Source organism: Pholcus phalangioides, unplaced genomic scaffold (genome assembly GCF_987345545.1).
Source record: "Pholcus phalangioides strain wild (caught in Gottingen) unplaced genomic scaffold, Ppha-v1.0 ptg000002l_1, whole genome shotgun sequence".
NCBI classification, from domain to species: Eukaryota; Metazoa; Arthropoda; class Arachnida; order Araneae; family Pholcidae; genus Pholcus; species Pholcus phalangioides.
The window spans coordinates 9582952-9604428 of NW_028301595.1; the positions used below are offsets into that span (position 1 = coordinate 9582952).

Consider the following 21477-nt stretch of genomic DNA (forward strand, 5'->3'; position numbering starts at 1 on the left):
CTCTAAAGGTTGAGGTTGATCTTTTATGCAAGCCAATGCTCGTGACCAGGGTGAAGGGCGTTGTAATGTGGTAGGACTTCTGATGGTGCAACTTGGTTAACGCGAATTCTACCACAAGTCATTGTACCGCTTGATCATTGTTTGGCGCAGCATAACAGTGCTGTCTTAACGCACGGGCCCACCCGGGCACGGCACGGGGGACTCAAAAGAAGAGGGACCCCCCACACAAAAATGAGATTTGGCTGCAATTTTCTAGAATTTGCCTGGTAGGGCTTCATAAAAGTCTCTTGACACCACTTGAGGGCCATGATGCCCTTAAGACGGCTCGGCAGCATAACCTTGATGGTCCTTGTGCACCAATCCGAAATGAAGGTGCTTATGCACCCTCGAATGAATGATATCACATATCGCAGCAAATCCGTCTGAAAATATTTTTTTTTGGTGAAGTGCTATTGTGCTACTCTCCAAAAACACTCTCTCTTGCCTTTGCTATTCGACCAAAATTGCTTAATTGCCCCCAGTAGCGTACCGATATAGAACAACGTAGAGAGATCAATACCGTTCGACGTAGAAATGGCATACATTTGTTGACGTAGTTCCACATAGAGAAATCTGGATTATTTCAGAACGAACCAATATCATTCAAGATATTCTCCTTCGAAACGGAATGCTGTAAAAATGAGAGTAAAACTATTTTTTTTGGAGAGAGAGAAAAGAAGATTTTTCGGAGTTTATTGAGGGAATACATTTTTACTATATCGTTCGATATCGGAAAAGTCAAAATTTCCGACTTCATTCCAACGTTCGGCATTCATTCGACGTTCCAACGTCGGACCGGTTTCAGCACGATATCCTACCGATATCATTGTGTTACCCGGGTAGGTGTTTTATGTCGCCTCTTAAAGTTTGCCCATGAATTTAGAATCACTCTATGTTACATGTGAGAAACACCATCATCACTTCCTTTGAAAGTGAAAGGACGTGGGTTCGATTCCCCGCAGGGGCAGTTGAATTTTTTCTCTCTTTCCAAAATATATCTTCGCAACAGCCAGTTGTTAAAAACCTTCCTATGATAGTGGAGAGTGACGTCATCTTTGTATAAGTCGCCATCTGGTGGCAGCGTCAGCAGTTGTGGGCTTGGCCGGAGTCTGGTCCGGCCGTCCATGTACGGTCCCTTTCAGTGTACACGAGCTCCAAGGAAAGATTGAGAGATTCGGTGTCTCTGTAGTCTAGTACGTTCACCTGGAAAGTGAAAGGACGGGGGTTCGATTCCCCGCTGGGGCAGTCGAATTTTTCTCTCTTTCCAAAATATATCTTCGCAACAGTCAGTTGTTAAGAACCTTCCAGAAAAAGAAATTCCTTACATTGTATAAGGCAGCATGCTATTTTATCATTTTGCACAGATATTGAAATTCTGTGAGCAAAGAAACAGGTCAGTACAAGTGAAATAAAACGCAATGTGCCCATAGGCATCGGAAGTGTTTCAGGTCTGTGGGAGCACAGAGTGAAATTACAGCAAGAAATTGTGATTTCTGATTGAATTCTGTGGGTGCTCAAAAACCTGTTCTACAAAATTCAATGGGTGCTCGAGCACCCCCGGCTCCGACGTCACTAATGTGCCCCTATCTGGATAAAAAAGTCGCAGGGCACAGTTTATGTAAGAAAAAAAATTTCCTTTTTATAACGAGCATCACTGTGCTCATCATGTTGAGATAAATGTCAAATCATGTCAAATGATAAATATATCTCACTATTTCTCTATTTTGTAATTTTTGTGTGCATACATATGAAAATGAATAAATTTAATTGAAAACACAAATAAAACAAACCATTATTGTAAACTAATGTGATAATAACATCCTGTAGTCAGTTCTGTTGTGGTTGGTTGGTAAGATGCGGAGTTACAGATGGGAGGGGTTCAGGGTACATGGTTTCAAACCCACCCACCTACAGAAAAATACACTTTTTTTTTCTTCTGAAAGGGCGCCATCTATCGTCCAAAATTTGAAGTATTTGAATATATCATATTTACGATATAGATCTATTTATCTCTGACTATGCCCTTTTTAGCCAGAACGATATCGTGACCTGATATAGATCTATATAGGAAACTGAAATTTTACGATATAGATCTATATCTTTGTGCTACTTGGGAATGAGGTTTGTCCCGGACCCCCGCGCTAGAGCCCTTCTATCCCTACTCTTGGAAAGGTCATAGTGCTCAAGATGTGCGAGGGCGACTCATGCAAATGCATTGACATCGTTCCACTCCTCAGACATTCAAGTTCATCTCCGTGATCAGGGCCTGTTCTTCATAATTCTTGCACCTAGGCAAATATTTGAGCCCCCCCACCCCGCTCTACTATATTTTCTTTTTTAGGCCTATGAAAGGTGAGATATTGAATCGTGCCTATAATATAGAACATCGTTACCCCAAACTTTTTGTTGCATCGACCCCTTCTGCAGAATTTTTTCTTCCTCTCAACACCCCCTACCTTAAGTCAACCCACAGGATCCTATGTTACACCTTTTACTTCTATCGCCCCCCCCCCCCCCCAGTGGACGATATTTTCCATTATGGAAAACACTGATATAGAAGGAAGCCGATTTTGGGCTCCCTGTACACGTTTTCTGTTTACCCATGCGGGAAACAGGCCCTGATTATAAGCGTTTCATTTCGTGCCATTTCACAATTTTTCGGAGATTCCTGGCGTAATTTAGCGGCTTTGGCGACACATGGCGATTGCTCGTGTTTTTTGTCGTATTTGAAATTCATATATTTCCGTATACCCGTCATATATTATCTCCACCCATGTCAAAAAAGCATAATTGGATGGCGTAACAATAGAGGAAAAAAGACTAAAAGCCGGGTTTTCCTAGGAGTAGAATTTCTGCGCCGTGTGCAGCGTGAAAATGTTGATTGCTTAAAAACCTGAAATTCAGGTTTTTTTTAACCAATCAGCGTTTTCACGCTGCGCGCGCTGTAGAAACCTGCTCCTAGGAAAACCCGGTGCTATTCAAATTTGGAGGTCGCTAAATTTCTTTTCATACAGTTCTTGCATACGAATTTAACATCGAAAAATGACGCTGATTACGGAATAGCTACTGCCATCTGATATTTATAAAAAAGAAATGACACTGACATCTTATTATCAATTCTATGAAAGCTAGATGGCAGTAAAACCTTGACCACGAAAATATTCTTTTCACTGTGAAATTTTATAGGCCAACAGACATGGGCGTAGCGGGGGGAGCAGCTTGAGGGTCATGGAAAATATCTGATTGTCACCGAAAATTATGCCGAAAGGGAATTAAACCAATAATTAGGTCGTGATTCCATAAGTAAAATTGCTGCCGTGTTGGCGATTTCCGATTGCGCCGAGATTTAGGTCCATAATCATGATACAGCTTGCTCAAATGAACACAAATCAGTCATGTCAAGTCAATGATATCTATTTTTGTTTGAGTTAAAGCCGTCCGGCCATCACTGATCATCATGTAAGTTTGTTTGTTTACTTTGCACTATTTCAAAAATCATGTTTTTTTAGTTTCTATAAAATATATTTAATTGTTTGTATTCATTTCGAAGTATTTTATATTTCCCTTTGTTATTGAGCAACATTAAGCCCATAATTTTCATGGCGATCCATGTTGTTCAGCTCTAAATTAATGAGCATTGTTTGCTTGTGTATAGGGGATTCATAAATAGAAAAAGTGTGTCTCACACAGTGATGGTAACCTCGTCAAGCAGAATTTCCCTCGAAAATTTCCCTTTTGACTAACTTTTTGCCACACATTCAGAAATTTGTACTGCCATCTATCGGTGGAAATACACTGAAGAGCAAAAAAAAACTGGTATACCTGCCTAATATCGTGTAGGGCCCCCGCGAGCCCGCAGAAGTGCCACAACATGACGTGGCATGGACTCGACTAATGTCTGAAGTAGTGCTGGAGGTAATTGACACCATGAATCCTGCAGGGTTGTCCATAAATCTGTGGGAGTAAGAGGGGGTGGGGATCTCTTCTGAACAGCACGTTGCAAGGCATCCCAGATATATTCAATAATGTTCATGTCTGGGGATTTCGGTGGCCAGCGGAAGTGTCTAAAGTCAGAAGAGTGTTCCTGGAGCCACTTTGTAGCAATTCTGGACGTGTGGGGTGTCGCATTGTCCTGCTAAAATTGTCCAAGTCCGTCGGAATGCACAATAGACGTGAATGGGTGCAGGTGATCTTATCTAGACGTATCAGGGGTCCTATATCATGCCAACTGCACACGCCCCATACCATCACAGAGCCTCCACCAGCTTGAACAGTCCCTGTTGACATGTAGGGTCCATGGATTCATGAGGTTGTCTCCGTACCTGTACACGTCCATCAGCTCGAAGCAATTGGAACCAAGACTTGTCAGACCAGGCAACGTGTTTCCAGTCCTTAACAATCCAATGTCAGTGTTGTCGCGTCCAGGCGAGGCGTAAAGCTTTGTGTCGTGCAGTCATCAAGGGTACACGAGTGGGCCTTCGACTCCGAAAGCCCATATTGATGATGTTTCGTTGAATGGTTCGCACACTGCCACTTGTTGATGGCCCAGCATTGAAATCTGCAGCAATTTGCGGAAGGGTTGCACGTCTGTCACGTTTAATGATCCTCGTCAGTCCCGTTCTTGCATGATCTTTTTCCGGCCGCAGCGATGTCGTAGATTTAATTTTTTACCGGATTCCCGATATTCATGGTACTCTTGTGAAATGGTCGTACGTGAAAATCGAAATTTCATCGCTACCTCGGAGGTGCTATGTCCCATCTCTCATGCGCCGACTATAACACCACGTTCAAACTCACTTAAATCTCGATAACCTGCCATTGTAGCAGCAGTAACCGATCTAACAACTATGCCAGACACTTGTTGTGTTATATAGGCGTTGCCGACCATAGCGCCATACTCTGATTGGTTCCATATCTCTTTATTTGCATATGCATGCCTTTACCAGTTTTTTGGCTCTTCAGTTTATATAGCCAATTATTTTACACTAGAACATTGTGTTGCATTTATATATTTTTTTTCAACAAAAATTCTTTTGTTTGATGACCTCTCAAAATTTCCCACAAACGCCAAGAAATTTCCCATGTGGACTAATTTTGGCCAATTTTTTCCACAAATATGGAAAATTTCCCACGAGTTACCATCACTAGTCTCACAACATAATCACTGAGCGATTTAGTTTTGGCTAAGATTCTAGAAGCGAAGTTGTCGCAAAATTGGCGATTTTCAACTGTGCTGGCTCCTTGGTGATTCTGGATTTTCTTTTGTTCGCCAAACAAATGTATCATCATGGACAGAGATAGACGTGAAAGGTTAGGGAGACACGATAATGAAAGCTGAGGGAGGGAATGCATGACGACTATGCCATTTTATATACATGCAGAAATTAGCTCCATCACTGATGCTGTCCTTCCCGTATCTCCGCCCATGTAACATCCTAGAAATTGAAGATAAAAAAAATAAAAATAAGCGCATGGTTAATATTTAGTATTGGATGCAGGTTGACCATTTTGGCTCCAAAATGATCTCCAAGCATATATCTATCGTCGTTGCTAAGAGTGAAACGGAGTTTTGCTTTCAAACATATTTTCTGTCGAAGAAAAAATTGGCAACACGTCGCCAAAAGCGGCTGTGAAAACGAAAAAAATGACGGCATGATAAAAAGCAAAGGCAGAGGATACGATACATATCTGGAGCCGGACATTTATTTGGTGTACGGCAGAAGAGTCGTAGTGATGCCATGCTCCTTACGGAATCTTTTAGAGACATGTGACAACGAACGTTTATCCAATGTACAGCAAATTTGATAAAGTCCCTAGCTTAGTTTATGTACTCAGGCTTGCTGTATGGAAGTAAGTAAAACAAATAAAGTTATTGAATCTATATTATAATGGTCACATGCAATTTAACTTTTCTTTTGTTGTCATGATGGCTCGGGGGGCGGGTGGGGGTTATCATGCTTTGCTCATTGATCCACCACCCCACGCAAAAACAAATCGTGACCTTTCACCCCTGAATATATACATAATTAAAAATGAATCAATTCTTATTCTTATGAAAGGTCGATTTATGCCATTAGGATGCGATGCTACCGCAAGACTCAAGATAGCATAGTATAACTTGTTGGTCATTGAACTTCATGAGAAATTTTTTGGCCTGCATTGTCTTAAAGGTTGGAAACTTATGCTTTAGACCAGGTTAATAGTCTCTTTCAGACTACTTTTATGTGGGTTCTGAAAGGGATAGGGGAAAGAGGGGGGGGGGGCACAGCGGCTAATTTAAGGTTTCTGAAAATCCAGCGAATCTCTCAAAATAAATTTCTATTTTTTTAACTTTCAAAAACTGCTTCAAATCCGCAGAAATGAATTGAAACAGCATTTAAAGCTTTTTCTTTCAATATTTTAACTTTTTTTTGTTATAATTTTTGATAATCTTGGGGGGGGGGGGGAGCTTGAGCGGCATATTACCCCCATGTCTTTTAATGGAAGGGCATCAGGACAGTGCCGTCTTAACGCATGGCCCAGTGCCTCAAAAGAATGCGGGCTTCACAAAAACGAGAGCTAGTTAAAATTTTCGAGAATTTGCCAGGTTGGATCTCAGAATCTCAGAAAAATCATTCGGCCCGGGAGCCCATGATGATCTAAAGACGGTCCTGCATCAGGATATTATAAGATGCTTAGGTGGGGCATTATGAAAGAAAGGCTGGCAACCACTGGGCTACTTGTGGCTTGTACAAAGCACTAACTTGAGAAAATGTTAAGAAGAAAATAAACTTGTGTTGGCAACAGCCATGTGTGTCCTGAAATTTTTTTTTTTTCTTTTCTATTGACCATGGCTGCAAAAAACATTGTTTATTATTTGTGTGAAAGTGTAAAACTATTTTGATCTGCAAGTGTCATAATTTGTATCCCCAAAGCAGAATTTGCCGAAATCATTGTTACTGCAGAACAATCTGGAAGAATTTTAAGAAAAAGTGCTGGAAAACGCACGCTATTATGCAAATTTTTACCACACACAACATATTTCCAGTCAGCTGAGGGCTCGTTGCAGAACAATGCAAAGCATTCTGCTTTGAGGATTTGTATTCAAATCACGATTTTAAATCCTCATTTTCCTACCTTTTCATGCTCAGGTCTGAATATTGGAAATCTCTTCCGAGGAAGTACTGTGATACGTGCAAGTGTTGGTTTGCTGATAACAAAGCTGTATGTAGTTTAATTATTGCATTACAATCTCTCTATTTAGTTTTTATTTTGTATTTTAAGTTTGCCATTAAAAAAAATGTGTATTCACAAATTAAATATAAACCATCGAACCTCATTAATGCATAAATCACCTAAATTCATGTTATCCATTAATTCAGTGATAGTCAGATTCCAGTAAAGTAAAAGTGGGGAATCTTATCAAATATAGACGATTCCTGTTGAATATGTTGATTAACCCCAATGTATGGTCAAAACTTTTTTTTATAGGACTTATCATTTTCTCTCAAATATATAGGCCTTTACAGCATACATAACCATTGAAAATCTTTCTCTCGTCAGCTCTGGAGCTTGCCAGATTTTCGAATGTCAACTTCATTTTTATTTATTTTATAACGAATATTCAAGTATTTTTGGAATGATACTTTTTGAAATCTCAGTTCGAATGAACACACAATAAAAGGGTGAGATAGTCTTTCATGAGCTTGAGCCTCTGAATGTCACTCCTGTAGAGTCAGTGGCATCTTAACAAACGGGCCCCTTGAATGGCCTAAATTCAACCAGAGCCCACAATCTATTGAAGATTTTAATGTAGCCTTTGTCATTAATATATACGGTATAATACATAGCGGTTACAAGCTCCTTGAATGGGGAAGGTGATGTCAACCTCTGCCCTCCAAAAAATATTTTGGCTCAACCCTTGGCAAAAAACTGACTGTTAAGTAGAGATCTGGTTTTTGGAAAGAAAAATTCACTTCTAGTTCTACAGGGCATTGAACCTCTCGCATTCTGGACGAGTGCACTACCTTTATGCTATAGAAGTAGGATGGGTACGAGACCCCATAGAGGCAGAGGTGAATTTCTTTCCAAAAATCAGCATCTCTACATAACAGATAGTTTCTGTACATCTTGTATTAACAAGTGGAGAGGACACAAACCTTTTTCGACATACAAGACAACATTTCTTTGAATTTTTGCTTCACTTGCGAAACACTCATAAAAGTAACTCGTCCAAGTTACTCATAATAGGGAGTTTGACTTTACTGGTTGGTTATCAGGATTAATAAAATCTTCCACAAATTTGAATCACGTCTATTGCAGCAAGTTTTTGAAAATAATTTTCATTAACGAGGTTGCTCTTCTTTTGCACCATCTCATCTATGACCGTGGTTCATTAATGGAGATTTTTGAATTATAAATTACCGTAAGAAACAAAAAATAAATTAAGTCTGTTATATGTTATACACTTGTTTTTCCCCTTGATTATTACAGAGTTTGGAATTCCATGAGAAAGGTAAACGTCATCAAGAGAATGTTCAAAAGAGAATTAATGAGGTAATGTGAAAATCGTAACATTTTATGATTTGTAAAGAAATGATTGCATGTGCATTTTTGTCCAGAAAATTCGCATCGAGCATTTACGTGCGTATAGATGTTGAATATATAAATTAATGTGCAATTATTTTAATTTCGAACAAAAAATTTTAAAGCAACTCAATAGACTATATATATGCATTTTAGATCCAGAAAAAGGGATTAAAGGAATACAAAGCTAAGAAGGAACTAGAGGATGAAATGCTCAAAATTGAAAAGGTTTGTATACAGTGGAAATATTTTTCTTTGAAGAGTTGCGATACTTCTGTACTTGGTTAATGGACACCTTCGCTTATGAATTTTTTGACTAACAAAGAAAAAACCTTATAAAACAGCCGATAGATGTCGCTGGTACGAGCGACTTTGGTGGAAATATGTAAATGAGGCAGGTATAAGAACCTGCTCTCGTAATCCACAACCAGTTCACCATTGTAAACCGTGTATGTGAACAAGGATGCTGAGTGCGAAGGATAAATCTTTGTTGGTGAAGTTGTTTCACGTGAACCTGTGGTGGTGGTCATGTAAAACACATACTGCTGTAATAAACAATTTGGAGGCATTCTGTTTGTTATTTGCATATCTTTTCTTTGACTTGGGTACGTCAGCGCCACCTATCGGCTGTTTTTGATATTTTTTTTCCTGTCTTAAAAAAATTCCAGTGACCTAGTGATGCTAACCCTGCAAACCATTTTTTATTTCTGTTATTTTTCCAGTTTTTATGAATTTTTAAAGTTTTAACAGACTTTTTGCCCACCCTGTATATGACATCCATATTTGTTATGGACATCTTTTTTTCAGTCACTTCTTCAGGCATTTTGCCAGTTGCAGCTTTGTATTTGTATATAAAAACCACCAAAAACTTCTTCGGCATCCAAAAAATTTGTAAGCCGGGGTATCACTGTAGTACCAATAGGCCATCTATGATTACCGTCATAACTAGGTCTTTTTTGACAGCAAGTGTAACTGTGATGTAACTTTGATGTTGGCCTTTGTTTCTTTTGTATGAAGTGTAAATTTAAATAGCTTGTTGTATGTGTCAGGATATACATTTATTTATGATGTATTTCATTTTACTATCATCTTCTTTGAAGGCTGCTCTGGCGGCATTCAAAAAGGATATGAAGAACAATCCAGACCTAACTGCCCAATGCATCACAAACAGCATAGCTGCTGCAAAAGTGATGGAAGCTGAAGTCTCAAAGCCGGAGAAGAGAAAGGAAATTCCAAAGAAACCACAGAAAGTTCCAAAGAAAGATAATTCTACTCCAAAAATAGAAGTTTCTGATAAAAGAATCTGGTACGAGGGAGTTTCTGATGAGGGACACACATATTATTGGAATTCCGAAACATCAGGTAGGGATAAATGCATTGAACACTCATTAAGAGTTTGATTGCCCTTTTTATGTTCATCTTTTAAGTTTCACAAAAACACGAAACTGTGAAATTGGCTTTTTTGGGGAGGGGAAAGAAAACTATAATTTTAGGGCCTTGTGATTTGTTTTTTAATTTAAACATTGTCCATATCTATTACTATACATAAAGAGTGATCCATAAAGAAGTATACAGATTCTCTACATGCTTTAAAACAGTAGTTATCAAAGACACACCACAACTGAGATACTTTAGACATATTCATCAAGTTTTTGTGCCCTGCTACTGAGGAAAGTGACATTGGTGATGCTACTACTTAACTGTACATGCACATCACACATATTCCTCTGTGGAATTTTGAACTAATTGATATATTGTGGAACGTGTGTTCTGAGTGTATGTGTGGCCTCCACCGTATTTATGTTGTCAGAATGATATAGGCGACAGCATAAGCACGAGTCACAGGACCATTCAGTCAAAATTTCTGCATCTGCATTCTAGAAGAGGATTTACATTCTTGAATTGAGCGAGACTTATAACTTTATAACTTTTGTGTTACGACATTTTAAATCCAACTGGAGAATAAAGTTGCCACTGTGGAATCAATCAAAGACTCAACATATACAGAAAAAAGCCTCCCGCTGCAGTTATCTTGCAAAAACAGAAAAAATTTGCACTTTTTTATGGACACAGCATTAAAATAGTCTTGTCATGCGACATGCTCTTTTGCCTACATCACTTTCCTCATTAGCAGGACATAAATTTTATGAATACATCCACCAAATGGATTGCAGTTGTGTGCCGTGTCTGAAATTGCTACTCCTTGCAGAATCTGGAAACCATAGTCGGATACAGGGGGGGAGGGGAGCCCTATCAACTTCATTCAGTGAAAAAAATTCACAAAAAAAATAAATAAAATTGATAACATAAACCAACTGATAAACTGTACTGATAACAAATTCTTTCCCATGTTATATCGGTCTGTTCTGTACTTAGCAAAGGTGATAACAATATTTGAATGATAACATCAGTGATTCTAATAACTTATGAGAATTATCTCAGTGAAACTATTAGAACTTTTTATGTTATTATGCTGTTGTCCTGTCATATTGCTGGCAGATGTTTCATCCAATACTGTAGTGAAATTCCTTGTTGCAGGTGACTGCAACCAACACGATGCAATCTCTTCAGAGGGTACAAATCACCGTAATAGTTCCATCAAAACGACCAGACCATGACATAACAAACTGTAAAGTTATAGCAGTTCCACAAGCCCTGGCCCCCTTATTATTGACATAAGTGGGAGGATGGATGTGCACATCCCCTCCTGTGCACTATAAACACCTCTGTGATTCGCTTCTCTTGTAAGAGGAGTCTGCATCCACTTATATACTTCTTTATGAATAGTTCAATATAAATTTCAAATATCAATAAATTTTATTGCATTTGGACTATTCAGAATTTATTCTCACCATTTAGTAAAAATTTTCTAATAAATATTTGATTGTATAATAATGGTGCTAAGAAGTGGCTGTATAAACCACATGCATACATGAGTATCATATTTTCACATTTTTATATTCATATTTAGAGTTCTTTTGATTCCTTAGACCTGTCTGTCATTATTTTAATAACCAATATAAACCCTCTTCATTTGTAGAATCTCGATGGGAGCCTCCGGAGGAAGAATATATATCATTACAAGAACAAAATGAACAATACTCTACGGCATCAAGTCAAGAGGTGGGGTAGTTGAACCTTTTGATGAATATACACAGGGTGATTCCATAATTACCCCTGCAGTATTTTACTGACAAACTGTTGATTCTAGAGGGCATACTTCCAATTAGAAAAGTATCCAAATGACGAGATAAACTCAGATGCGTCATTCATGTTGCAAAAGGTTGTATAGTTATTAAAATATAAAAATAATCATTTTATACAGATACCCTGTCCTCCAAAACCCAATTAGAAAGAAAGTTGTTGCCCTGTCAGAACAATTAACAAAAAACAATGCCACATTTTGAAGTGCAGTATTCGCTGAGGTATTTCAATTTTGAAACCAGAGAAATGTTGGGAAAGAACAGCACAAACTAATGAACAATGCTGCTTTTTCTCGTTAACGCTGCTTTTTCTGAGTTTATCCACAATTTTTGAATTCAAATATCTCAGCAAATATTGCATTTAGGAACTTTTTTGTTGTTGGCCTCAGAAGAGACAGAGCAACAACTTTCTGATAAGATTTTTCAAGACAGGGTGTCTGTATGAAACGATAGTTATAACATTTTAGTAACTATACAACCCCTTGAAACATGAATGACATATCTGAGTACTACACATTATTTGGATACTTTTCTAACTGGAAGTATGCCACTGAGATCAATGTTTCGTCAGTAAAATTCAACAAGGGGAATTATGAAATCACCCTGTATGGTAGAGCTTATTATTATTTTCAAGTTAATTAAGCTCATTGTGAGCACCATCAGTGTCTTGGTGGATGTCCTAACAGTATTCGATCTCTTGCCAAGCGTTTAGTAGCATTTGAGGCATTATTAGATCAATTGCTGCAGGTGCCATTTCCCTCAATCGTATGGGAGGCTTCAGATTTCACTCAGTTCATACACAACATTTGACAAGCTCCATCTGCTTTCAATTTAACTATCCTAAGCAAGCATTGAAGCATATGTTAGGCAGGGCTTTGCATGCTATTACTAAACAGCACATGCAACTTATAAATATTCATCTGAGAAATTACTACTGATAATGAACTTGTGCATGCCAGAATTTTCCGTGTATGTGTTTTCTTCATAGGCAAGTTTGTTTCTGAGGAATGCCTGTAGTGTTTCAGAAATGCTTCCATCTCTATCTTTCAAATTCGAAAGTAAGCAATTCGGCAGTTTACTTTGACAGCATCATGTATTAGGTGTGAATATTAAATATTGTAGAACATATTGCTCTCTTTGGAGCAATATGCCCTTATATTTGAATGGGGGATCGGCTTGCATTTGCACCTTGACATTGAAAAAATAATAGAAAATCAACTTCAGCTGACTACTGCATTCCCAAGTTGGAATTCAGAGCAGCAAAAAGTGTCTCAAAGCAGCTGTCGACAGTGCGCATGTGCAATTTTAGGCCCGGACCACACTTTAAAAGTTTTTCATAAAACTTGAAAAATGCAATCAATAAGCATATTGGTTGCGTTCAAGCAAATATTAACCAGTAGCATTTTTGTTTTCTTCATTTTTTTAAAATATCTTTTATTAAACTTTTAAAGTGCAATCTCGGCCTTGGTGCAAAGTTTCAGCACTTTCATAGCAAAGCATGTATGATTCTCTCAGTATAAGCACATACTTTTTCGGGTACCTTTAGCTTGTGGACACTATGTATTAGCAGATAGTAATAATATTGATATCTTTTAAATATGAACAGGATCTAAAAAGTGGGATTTGATGTTAATTTAAAAAAAAATCAATATAATCCTCCTATGCATTAATTCAACAGGATGATAACCAGCCTGAAGAGAAGGAAAATGAATCAAATTCTAAAGAAGATAGCGCAAAAGAAACAGTTTCTATTGGACCTCAGCCAAAGCCAGATCCTTATGGCCAGTGGGTCACGGTTGAAAAAAAGTTAGTGTCAAATTTTTTAATGTTTCATTAAGATGATTACATATATATATATATATATACTGTGAAATTTCCATTGAAAGTTTTGTGCTTTTTATTCCAGTACATAAATTTTGAAACAGAGCCTGGGCCACGACTGGTCTTTTAATAAATTTGTGCTTTCCTAATGTGTTGCATATGCTTCAGTTTTCTACATTTCATGTTTACTTCTGATATGCCTAGATAATTAAGGAAGCCTACAAGATTTTTGCTTGGTAGCTTCTTGCTCTGAAAAATCTGAGAAAGGTCTCTGCAATTGCACGGCTATAGCTCATCTGTCAACCCAGCATAAGTGGATATAGACTCCTCGTATGGGGGAGGGAGGGGGACTGAGGATGTGTATAGAGTGAACAGGATGTGGGAAGCAAATGTCCACCTCTTCTGTCCTCCCATCTATGTTAATAATTAATATAATACAATATAATACAAATAATACAATTTTCACTGAAGGAGGGGCAACCATCCCCTTTGTCTCTTTCCGTATCTGCCTATGTAACTCAGGTTTTGCTAGAGACTTTTACCGTGACAGCAGAGGGAAAAATATACCCAAACTACCATCACATAAAACCCAAATGACAGCAAGAAAACACACGGTTACGAAATGATAAACTTTTACATTTTAGGGGTGCCGAAACTAAATTGAGCCCCTCTCCTTGCATAATGATCCAGACTTCTGGTTGAGGCTCTGATGTGATATACAAACACATATCAATTGTATAAAGTCATAGTCAGAGTACTTAAGCAACCTATGCCACATTTACAGTACACAAGTGGCCCGAAATGTATTTACAGATCACTCGAGTGATCTGTAAATACATCATGGGTGATCTGTGGTACAGTTTGAGATCACTTCAGTGTCCCACAGTGCATTCTGTTGAGATCACTTAATTGTCTTTTGGATCACTTTAGTGACCTGCAGTATATTTACAGGTCACAGCGACACAGTTCCAGAGCATTTAAGCAACCTGCGGCATATTTACAGACCACTTAAATAACCTATGGCTCTGTTCCAGGTCACTTAATTAAGTGGCCTGTGACACATTTTCCCAGATTAGGGAAACGTCTCACCCTCTCCTCAAGGTTGAACACCCTTGATTTAAATTGATGTAATGGTTTGAACTGTCTGTATTGAGATCCACGATTGAGGTTTCATACCAAGCAATAACCTCTGCAATCAATCCGTAGATACACTGTTCCATAACTGAATTAGCATTCAGATATGTTGCTGTGACTGTGGGTGGGGGGGGGGGAATAGAATGGTACATTGATTTGAGAAACATGTCATTATAGATAGATTTATGGCTATATCAAGTATCATTGTAACAAAGTTTCACTGTATTTCCAATTGAGTTGTAATGGTTATTTGGCCATGAAAAGATCGATACAATGGTAAAACATTGAGAATGTTCCTAGAATGTCCTTCTAGAACGTTCTTCCTGCCCTCCAATAATTCTCAGCCATTGGTATTTTCCGATGAACCGAAACCGGTGTCAATTCTCGTTGGCAATGGAAGATTGCAATAAAGGATTGCGCCATCTATCGTCTATAGTTCGTAACAATATAATTCACTTTTATAATTGAAAATATAAGTCAATATCATCTATTGTTATTATAAATTCAAAAAGTGATTTTTTTTAAATGATATACATTCTGAAATATTCAATATTTTGTACCTGCTGAATTTTTTGGCAGGAGCAGTTGAGGTTCATCAGACATATAGGACTATGGAATTTTAGATTAAAAATAAGTTTCGGAGTAAATTAAGTTGAAATGAATGACTTTAAGTTTTTGAAATATCAAGGGTTAAATCATTAGCTAGAAACCATTTTCTGATTAAGCACAGGCCATGATTTATTTGAGTTGTTAGTGTATTAAAATTGTTGTAAGAATATAACAGAACTGAATCATTGGTGTAAGTGATCATACTACTATGAATATTTATTTTACATCAGTCGTTTATGAATATTACAAAAAGTAAAGGGTTAAATTTGATCTTTGGGGGGGGGGGGGGACTTCTCTCTGTATAGTGATATAGTCACTTAGAGTGTTTTTAATTTTAACTCTTAGTTTACGATTGCTTAGGTATGAAGTGAACCAGTTCAGTGTGTTACCTCTCCTCCCCTGATGCCCACCCGCCGCTACAGTGAATTTAAAGTGTGACAAAACAAAAAAAATGATAAGGATTGCCTCGGCTTCCAGCTGCAGCCCTGTCCATGAGTAAAATCTTGAAAAAGGATAATTCTTCTTGTCGTGCGACATTGTAATAGTGAATGCAATGCAGTAAAAGTGTAAGCTGCTGTGCGCCCATGTGGGCATCATGCTGGACTCTCGTCCTAAGGTTCCAGGTTCGAACCCTGTTGACGGCACAGTGGTGGACGGCTGTAGTCAGTTTTCCAGCTTCAAGGCTGAAATGCAAGCCTGTCTCCCATTTGAAAAATGTCTCTCTGCAGACAGCAGGCAGACCTGCAACACAATACTAACATAACATGAAAATTCAAGCATTTCCATCTTTACTTCAGAATATGGAAGTTAGATGGCAGCACAAACACAAAACAAGCACAACTTGACAACATAAATATGTTAGGGCCACACATACACTCACAACACTCCTTCCAGCATGTGCTGATTCATTAGAAATTCTGCATAGGAATGTGTACAAGCTGCATGTATGGTTAAGTAGTGGTAGTAAACGTGTGCAAAGTTCCAAAGAAACGTTAAATGGATTGAATAACATGCGACGACGAGCTTATTCAAAAGTGACCTTTGAACGGTACCAAATGGGTACTGGAGAAAAGCAAACACCGTGATAGGACATCTGTTGCCTCCTCCCCCAATAATAATGCTCGCATAAGAACACTGTCTATTTCAGCATGTTTTGCAATCATGTTAGTTGTATATATCTATAGCGGTCAAAATGACCATTGTTATACCACCACTAAACTAAAAAAATCCAGAACATTTATACTTTAGGAATTTAAGAGCTTTAACAAGATGAGAAAACTCACAAAATTTCAACAACCTGACATGAACCCTTTGGGTGTAACCAGATAACAAAGTAGCTTTGCAGTCAAAATAGCCGTTTCCATCATTCTAGTGTTAATCATGCTATTTCATATGCATCAGCCATTTTCTCACATTTCAAATTTACACATTTTCTCTCTCTCTCGCTATAGCCTTGGGTTACTTGATCTGTTTTTATGAAATTCTAATCCACAAAAAATATTGTTATTTTTAATTTGGAGATTTTATATCAATTCTTTTTTAATTTTTAAAATTTTATTCATTAGAGAAGTACAGCATCTTGATTTGGAACTTCCCGTTTTGAAAGACGATGGAATTGAAGTTCATATTTCACTTCCAAAAGAGGATAGGTTGAAGATCAAGGAAAAGACTGTCGGTCACTTATCTTCTGCAGACTATGGTGCATGCGAAAGCACTTTCAAAAAAAGGAAAAACCTGGGAAATGCCAAAAGAAGCATAAGACAGCGATTTGAGGAAAGCTGATTTCCCCTGTTGAGATGTTCTTATTGAATTTACATGTGTTAAATTGAACAATAATGATGTACAAAGATAATTTTGAAGAGAGTCGATATATATATATATATGTTTTCTCGTGGCCAGGGTTTGTGGAACTGCTATAACTTAACAGTTTGTTATGTCATGCTCTGGTAATTTTGACGACACTATTACTGTGATTTATATCTTTTGAGGAAATTGGATCGCATTGCTTGTGGCAGCGAGGAATTTCGCTACAGTATTGGATGAAACATCTGTCAACAATATGACTAGGTAATGCCATAGTAACAGGAAAAGTTCTAATAGTTTCACTGAGATAATTCTCACAAGTGATTAGATAATACAGTAGATATCGTTCATTAGAATCACTGATAATGTTATTTCGGTAATGCTATCACTTTCGCTAAGAACAGAATGGACCAATATCATAACATGGGGAAAAATTGTTATCAGGACTTCGGTTTATGTAATCATTTTTTTTTTTGCCAAAATTTTTTTCTTTTTGCATATTTTGAAGCTAAGGTTGAACCAGAATAATTTTTTCCCCTATAAGTCATTGTTATAGATCTGCAACACTATGTACGAGGTCAGAAGGCTCCCTTATTGATAAAAATTTTCATGCTCAAGTTTACGATGTCTTAATCGGGCCGTAATACCTGCTATGGTCCATGTACATGTAGCAAAATTTGTTTTTTATAGTGAAGGTATGTGTAAGGTAAAAAAAGTCATTTTCGCCAGTTTATGATCAGTTTCTTTCAACTAACAACATTCACACTTCATGGGCCGGGAGATTTTCACAAGGAAATCTATGGCATGCACTGATATAAAGTATCATAACTCATAATTCACATCACACAGTTCCATTCGGATTTCTCATAATTTCTGAATAAAAAAGGATTTGAGCTTTAAGGGAGGAAAAAAATCCCATTTTAGAACAATTGGAAAAAAAATTCACAATTTAACATTTTGAAACCTGTTATGTTGGAAAGAAAAATGCAGTTGTTCTGTTTGACCAAATGTCACATTTGGTCAAACAGGATGAAATGGGACATTGGTTCCTTGGGACATACCTTACAACTGGTATTTTTTTTGGATGGTTATCAATCGGTTATTGTTATTGTAGAGCCCGAAAGTTCAGGCGAAATGCTATAAATGCCTTTTTTTGCCTATTTTCAAACCTTTTTTTGGTAAAAATGCCTTTTTTGAAATTTTCGTGCTGTAAATGCCTATTTTAGCATAGTTTAAAGTTTATTAATGAATTTCAGAGGCCACAATCTATAAAACTTGGATATTTTGCCCATTAAGAACTTCAGAAGTATTGCTCTTTTTAAAGCCTCTAACTCTCGGTATGAGTTATCATCAGAAAGCCCCCCCCCCCCCCCCCCCCCAAGGCCCATTTAGGCACAAATAAGTAATCCAAGATATTGGTGTTGCTCTGCATTAACTTTGCTTTGACCGGATAGCGTTAGATGTAAATGATTTTGTTTCAGATCAACAAAGCCTTGTTAGAAAAGCAGAGGAAAATTAGAAATTGTTTCTTCACATGTCTAACTCAGGCATTGGACTGCATTGCATCATGTATAGCTGAGAGAGAGAGAGATGAGTGTCCCAAGAGGTCATGAATTGGTCATGACTCACACAAAGCGGGGCAGGAGCAGACTGTTTTGATTTTATATTTTTGTATCATAAATGTGCTGCAAACCATCATGGCTAATTATTAAACATACATATTTAGTATTTAATTAAATTGACTAGAGTCTTCCTCAGGGGTGTGTAACATATGCGGCCCTGCACTTGAAGGAGCCCCACATATATGGTAATATATAAAAAATAAATTATTAAGTAAAAAATTTTTTTTTTTTACAAAAATGTAACAAGATAGCCTTGTTTCAACTATAGAAATGACAAAGATCATTCATTATAATGCAACAAATGAACGAGGATTATTTGTAACTCGAAGGATCCCCACAGATAATTTGCTCTACTGGCTCCGCCTCTGGTAATGGTAGTAATGGAATTTACCTAATCCCCTTAGGTCTTGTAGTATTTTATTTTGGACTTGAAATCAATTTAAGTTGGATAATACTGTAGAGTTATTATAAACTATGATTAAAACAATAGACGGATTAAGCGTAAAAAATTTTTCAGCTAGTTTTTGGACCCCTAATACCTTTGTCTTTTTAGTCATTTTTTCTTCCTTCCATAGTATTCCAAAGGCATTATAAATGCCTTTTTTTAGTGCCTTTTTACCTGCCTATTTCGACCATTTTTAGTGCCTAAACTTAACACCCTCTTAAAACTGGGGAACAAAAGTGCAAATTTGTGTCCCCCCCCCCCCCCAACTTCCCCCTATTGTGTGATGCAACAAAAATATTAAAGTAATACAATATAAAATTTCATCAAAGAACTGTATTTCAATTTGGAACATTTCAAAGATTACTGTATATATTTTTGTTACAGATGTAGTTTGAAAAAAGACTGAAGTCTTTTCAATGTTTTCCGAATCACCCTACATCTTCATGTGATGTAATCTAATTAGACGCCGCTGTTGAAATTGAACCAGTTCGAAGTGATGCAAAATGATTTGTGCATTATTTTACTCCACCTAATCTTTTAAAATCAATTAACAAAAAGTAATTTTGATAACTTTAAACTCATATTTTCAAGGTCCTACTGTATATACATTGTGACTTTTTTTTTAAACTGATAAATGGCTCATTCATTCCTTTTTTTGTGAGAACTACATTCATTTGATCACATGCTCATATTTTCTGAGAGTAAGATGTACATAAAATTTCATGTTGTATCCATTAAAGCAACACTGTCATTGAAAACTATGTATATATGCTTTTGTTCCAGTCATCAAACCTGAGATAGAAATTGGTACTTACGAAAGCCAGTGAAGAATTACTTTGGATGGGGAAGGATCTTCATTCAATCAACAATACTTATCCAATTTACGAGTTCTTGTGCTATTTCTATGATGAAGCATATTTTTTGCCATTCTCAGTTACATTGTGCAGAGGTATTCAGGTTATTCAGCATTGGTGATTGATAACATGGTGGCTGAATAGTCTTGATATCTTTTGCAATTATTAATATACATTGTGAAAAATTGAGTTTGTTTCACCTCAAATGACTCACAAACCGTTGGCTATAGAACGTGGCCCGTGACAAAATGAAATAATAATGATTTTTTTAAATATTATTTTCAATTTACGAAATTGGGGTTAATGTAGAGAAAAAAATTATTTCTGATTTGACAAAATAAATTAGTATTTCCAACACGCAGGTCACATGATTGGTTTCAAAAACCTACTGTGGCAGTTATGGAAGTAGCAGTAGCAGATTTTCAGATTTTCTTGCGCAGTTCAGTGATAGTAATCTCGATGAGAAAAATTTCCCTGAGAAATTTTCTTTTCAAATTTATCATAAAAATTGAAAACGAATATGCTGGTGTCTTTTGGTAAAAATATTCAGTCAAGTATTTATTTAGCAGGGGAAAAAAAGCAAACTAGAAAGGCATCTCTCGCGTGAAATTAAGAATAACAAATTCCAAAATATCAAATTATTTTTTTTGTTTGATAAATTTCAAATGTTTCATGAAGTAACATTATATGCTCTGGGGAGAGCATTAACATTTGTAATTTGTTGAAAGGAAAGAAAGATGAACAACTTTTTGAGAATAATTCATTAATAATTATTTATAATTAGTGTTTAATTCAGGGCCGGATTAAGATGTTTGAAGGCCCTAAGCACTTAAATGATTTTGGTGCCCCCCCCCCCATACGTATATTTTACACAATGTTGAATCTATCAATGGAAAAAAAAAACATTGAATGAAACTTTGTATTTCAGAAGTAACTAATTTAAGACAAGCAGTGGATCCAGAAGTAGGGTGGGGAGTAATCACCCCTCCCAAAATCCAAATAATATGGTAAAACTTTGCCTGTCCCGTAAAATACAGGACAATCCTGCGATCTTAGAGGCCTTTCACACGGAGCGGATGCGGACGCGGGTCCGGAAGAAGTTTTAACAATAGGTTTATTCGGAGCTATTGACACGATGCGGATGCGGAGCGAATTCGTCCGCATCTTTGGCTACTTTTTGAAGGTGATTTTTCACGGAATTTTTTTAATTATTTGCCATAAATACCCTTAAAAACACCATATGAGGGTCTCTGTTCATCAAATATGATGTACCCACATACGTCTATCCCTCCGTTTCCTTCTGAGATGGAGATATAGCAACTTTAACTGCCTTTTGTCCATATTTCACAATTTTATACAATAAAACCTGTCAACAACGGCCA

General features: G+C 37.1%; 1 protein-coding gene across 1 annotated transcript; it reads left to right on the forward strand.

Moving 5' to 3' along the window:
• Positions 1–3436: 3436 nt before the first annotated feature.
• LOC149089352 (WW domain-binding protein 4) lies at positions 3437–19883 on the forward strand. Its single transcript, XM_089238223.1, has 8 exons — positions 3437–3498; positions 7170–7242; positions 8512–8574; positions 8761–8832; positions 9705–9966; positions 11645–11727; positions 13486–13613; positions 16937–19883. Coding segments are annotated over exons 1-8 (900 nt in total). The 5' UTR covers positions 3437–3496; the 3' UTR covers positions 17154–19883.
• Positions 19884–21477: the final 1594 nt, after the last annotated feature.

Coding starts and splice junctions, on each gene's coding strand:
- LOC149089352 (XM_089238223.1), top strand. Junction 9,967..11,644: donor TTGGAATTCCGAAACATCAG/GTAGGGATAAAT, acceptor CTTCATTTGTAG/AATCTCGATGGGAGCCTCCG. Junction 13,614..16,936: donor TGGGTCACGGTTGAAAAAAA/GTTAGTGTCAAA, acceptor TTTATTCATTAG/AGAAGTACAGCATCTTGATT.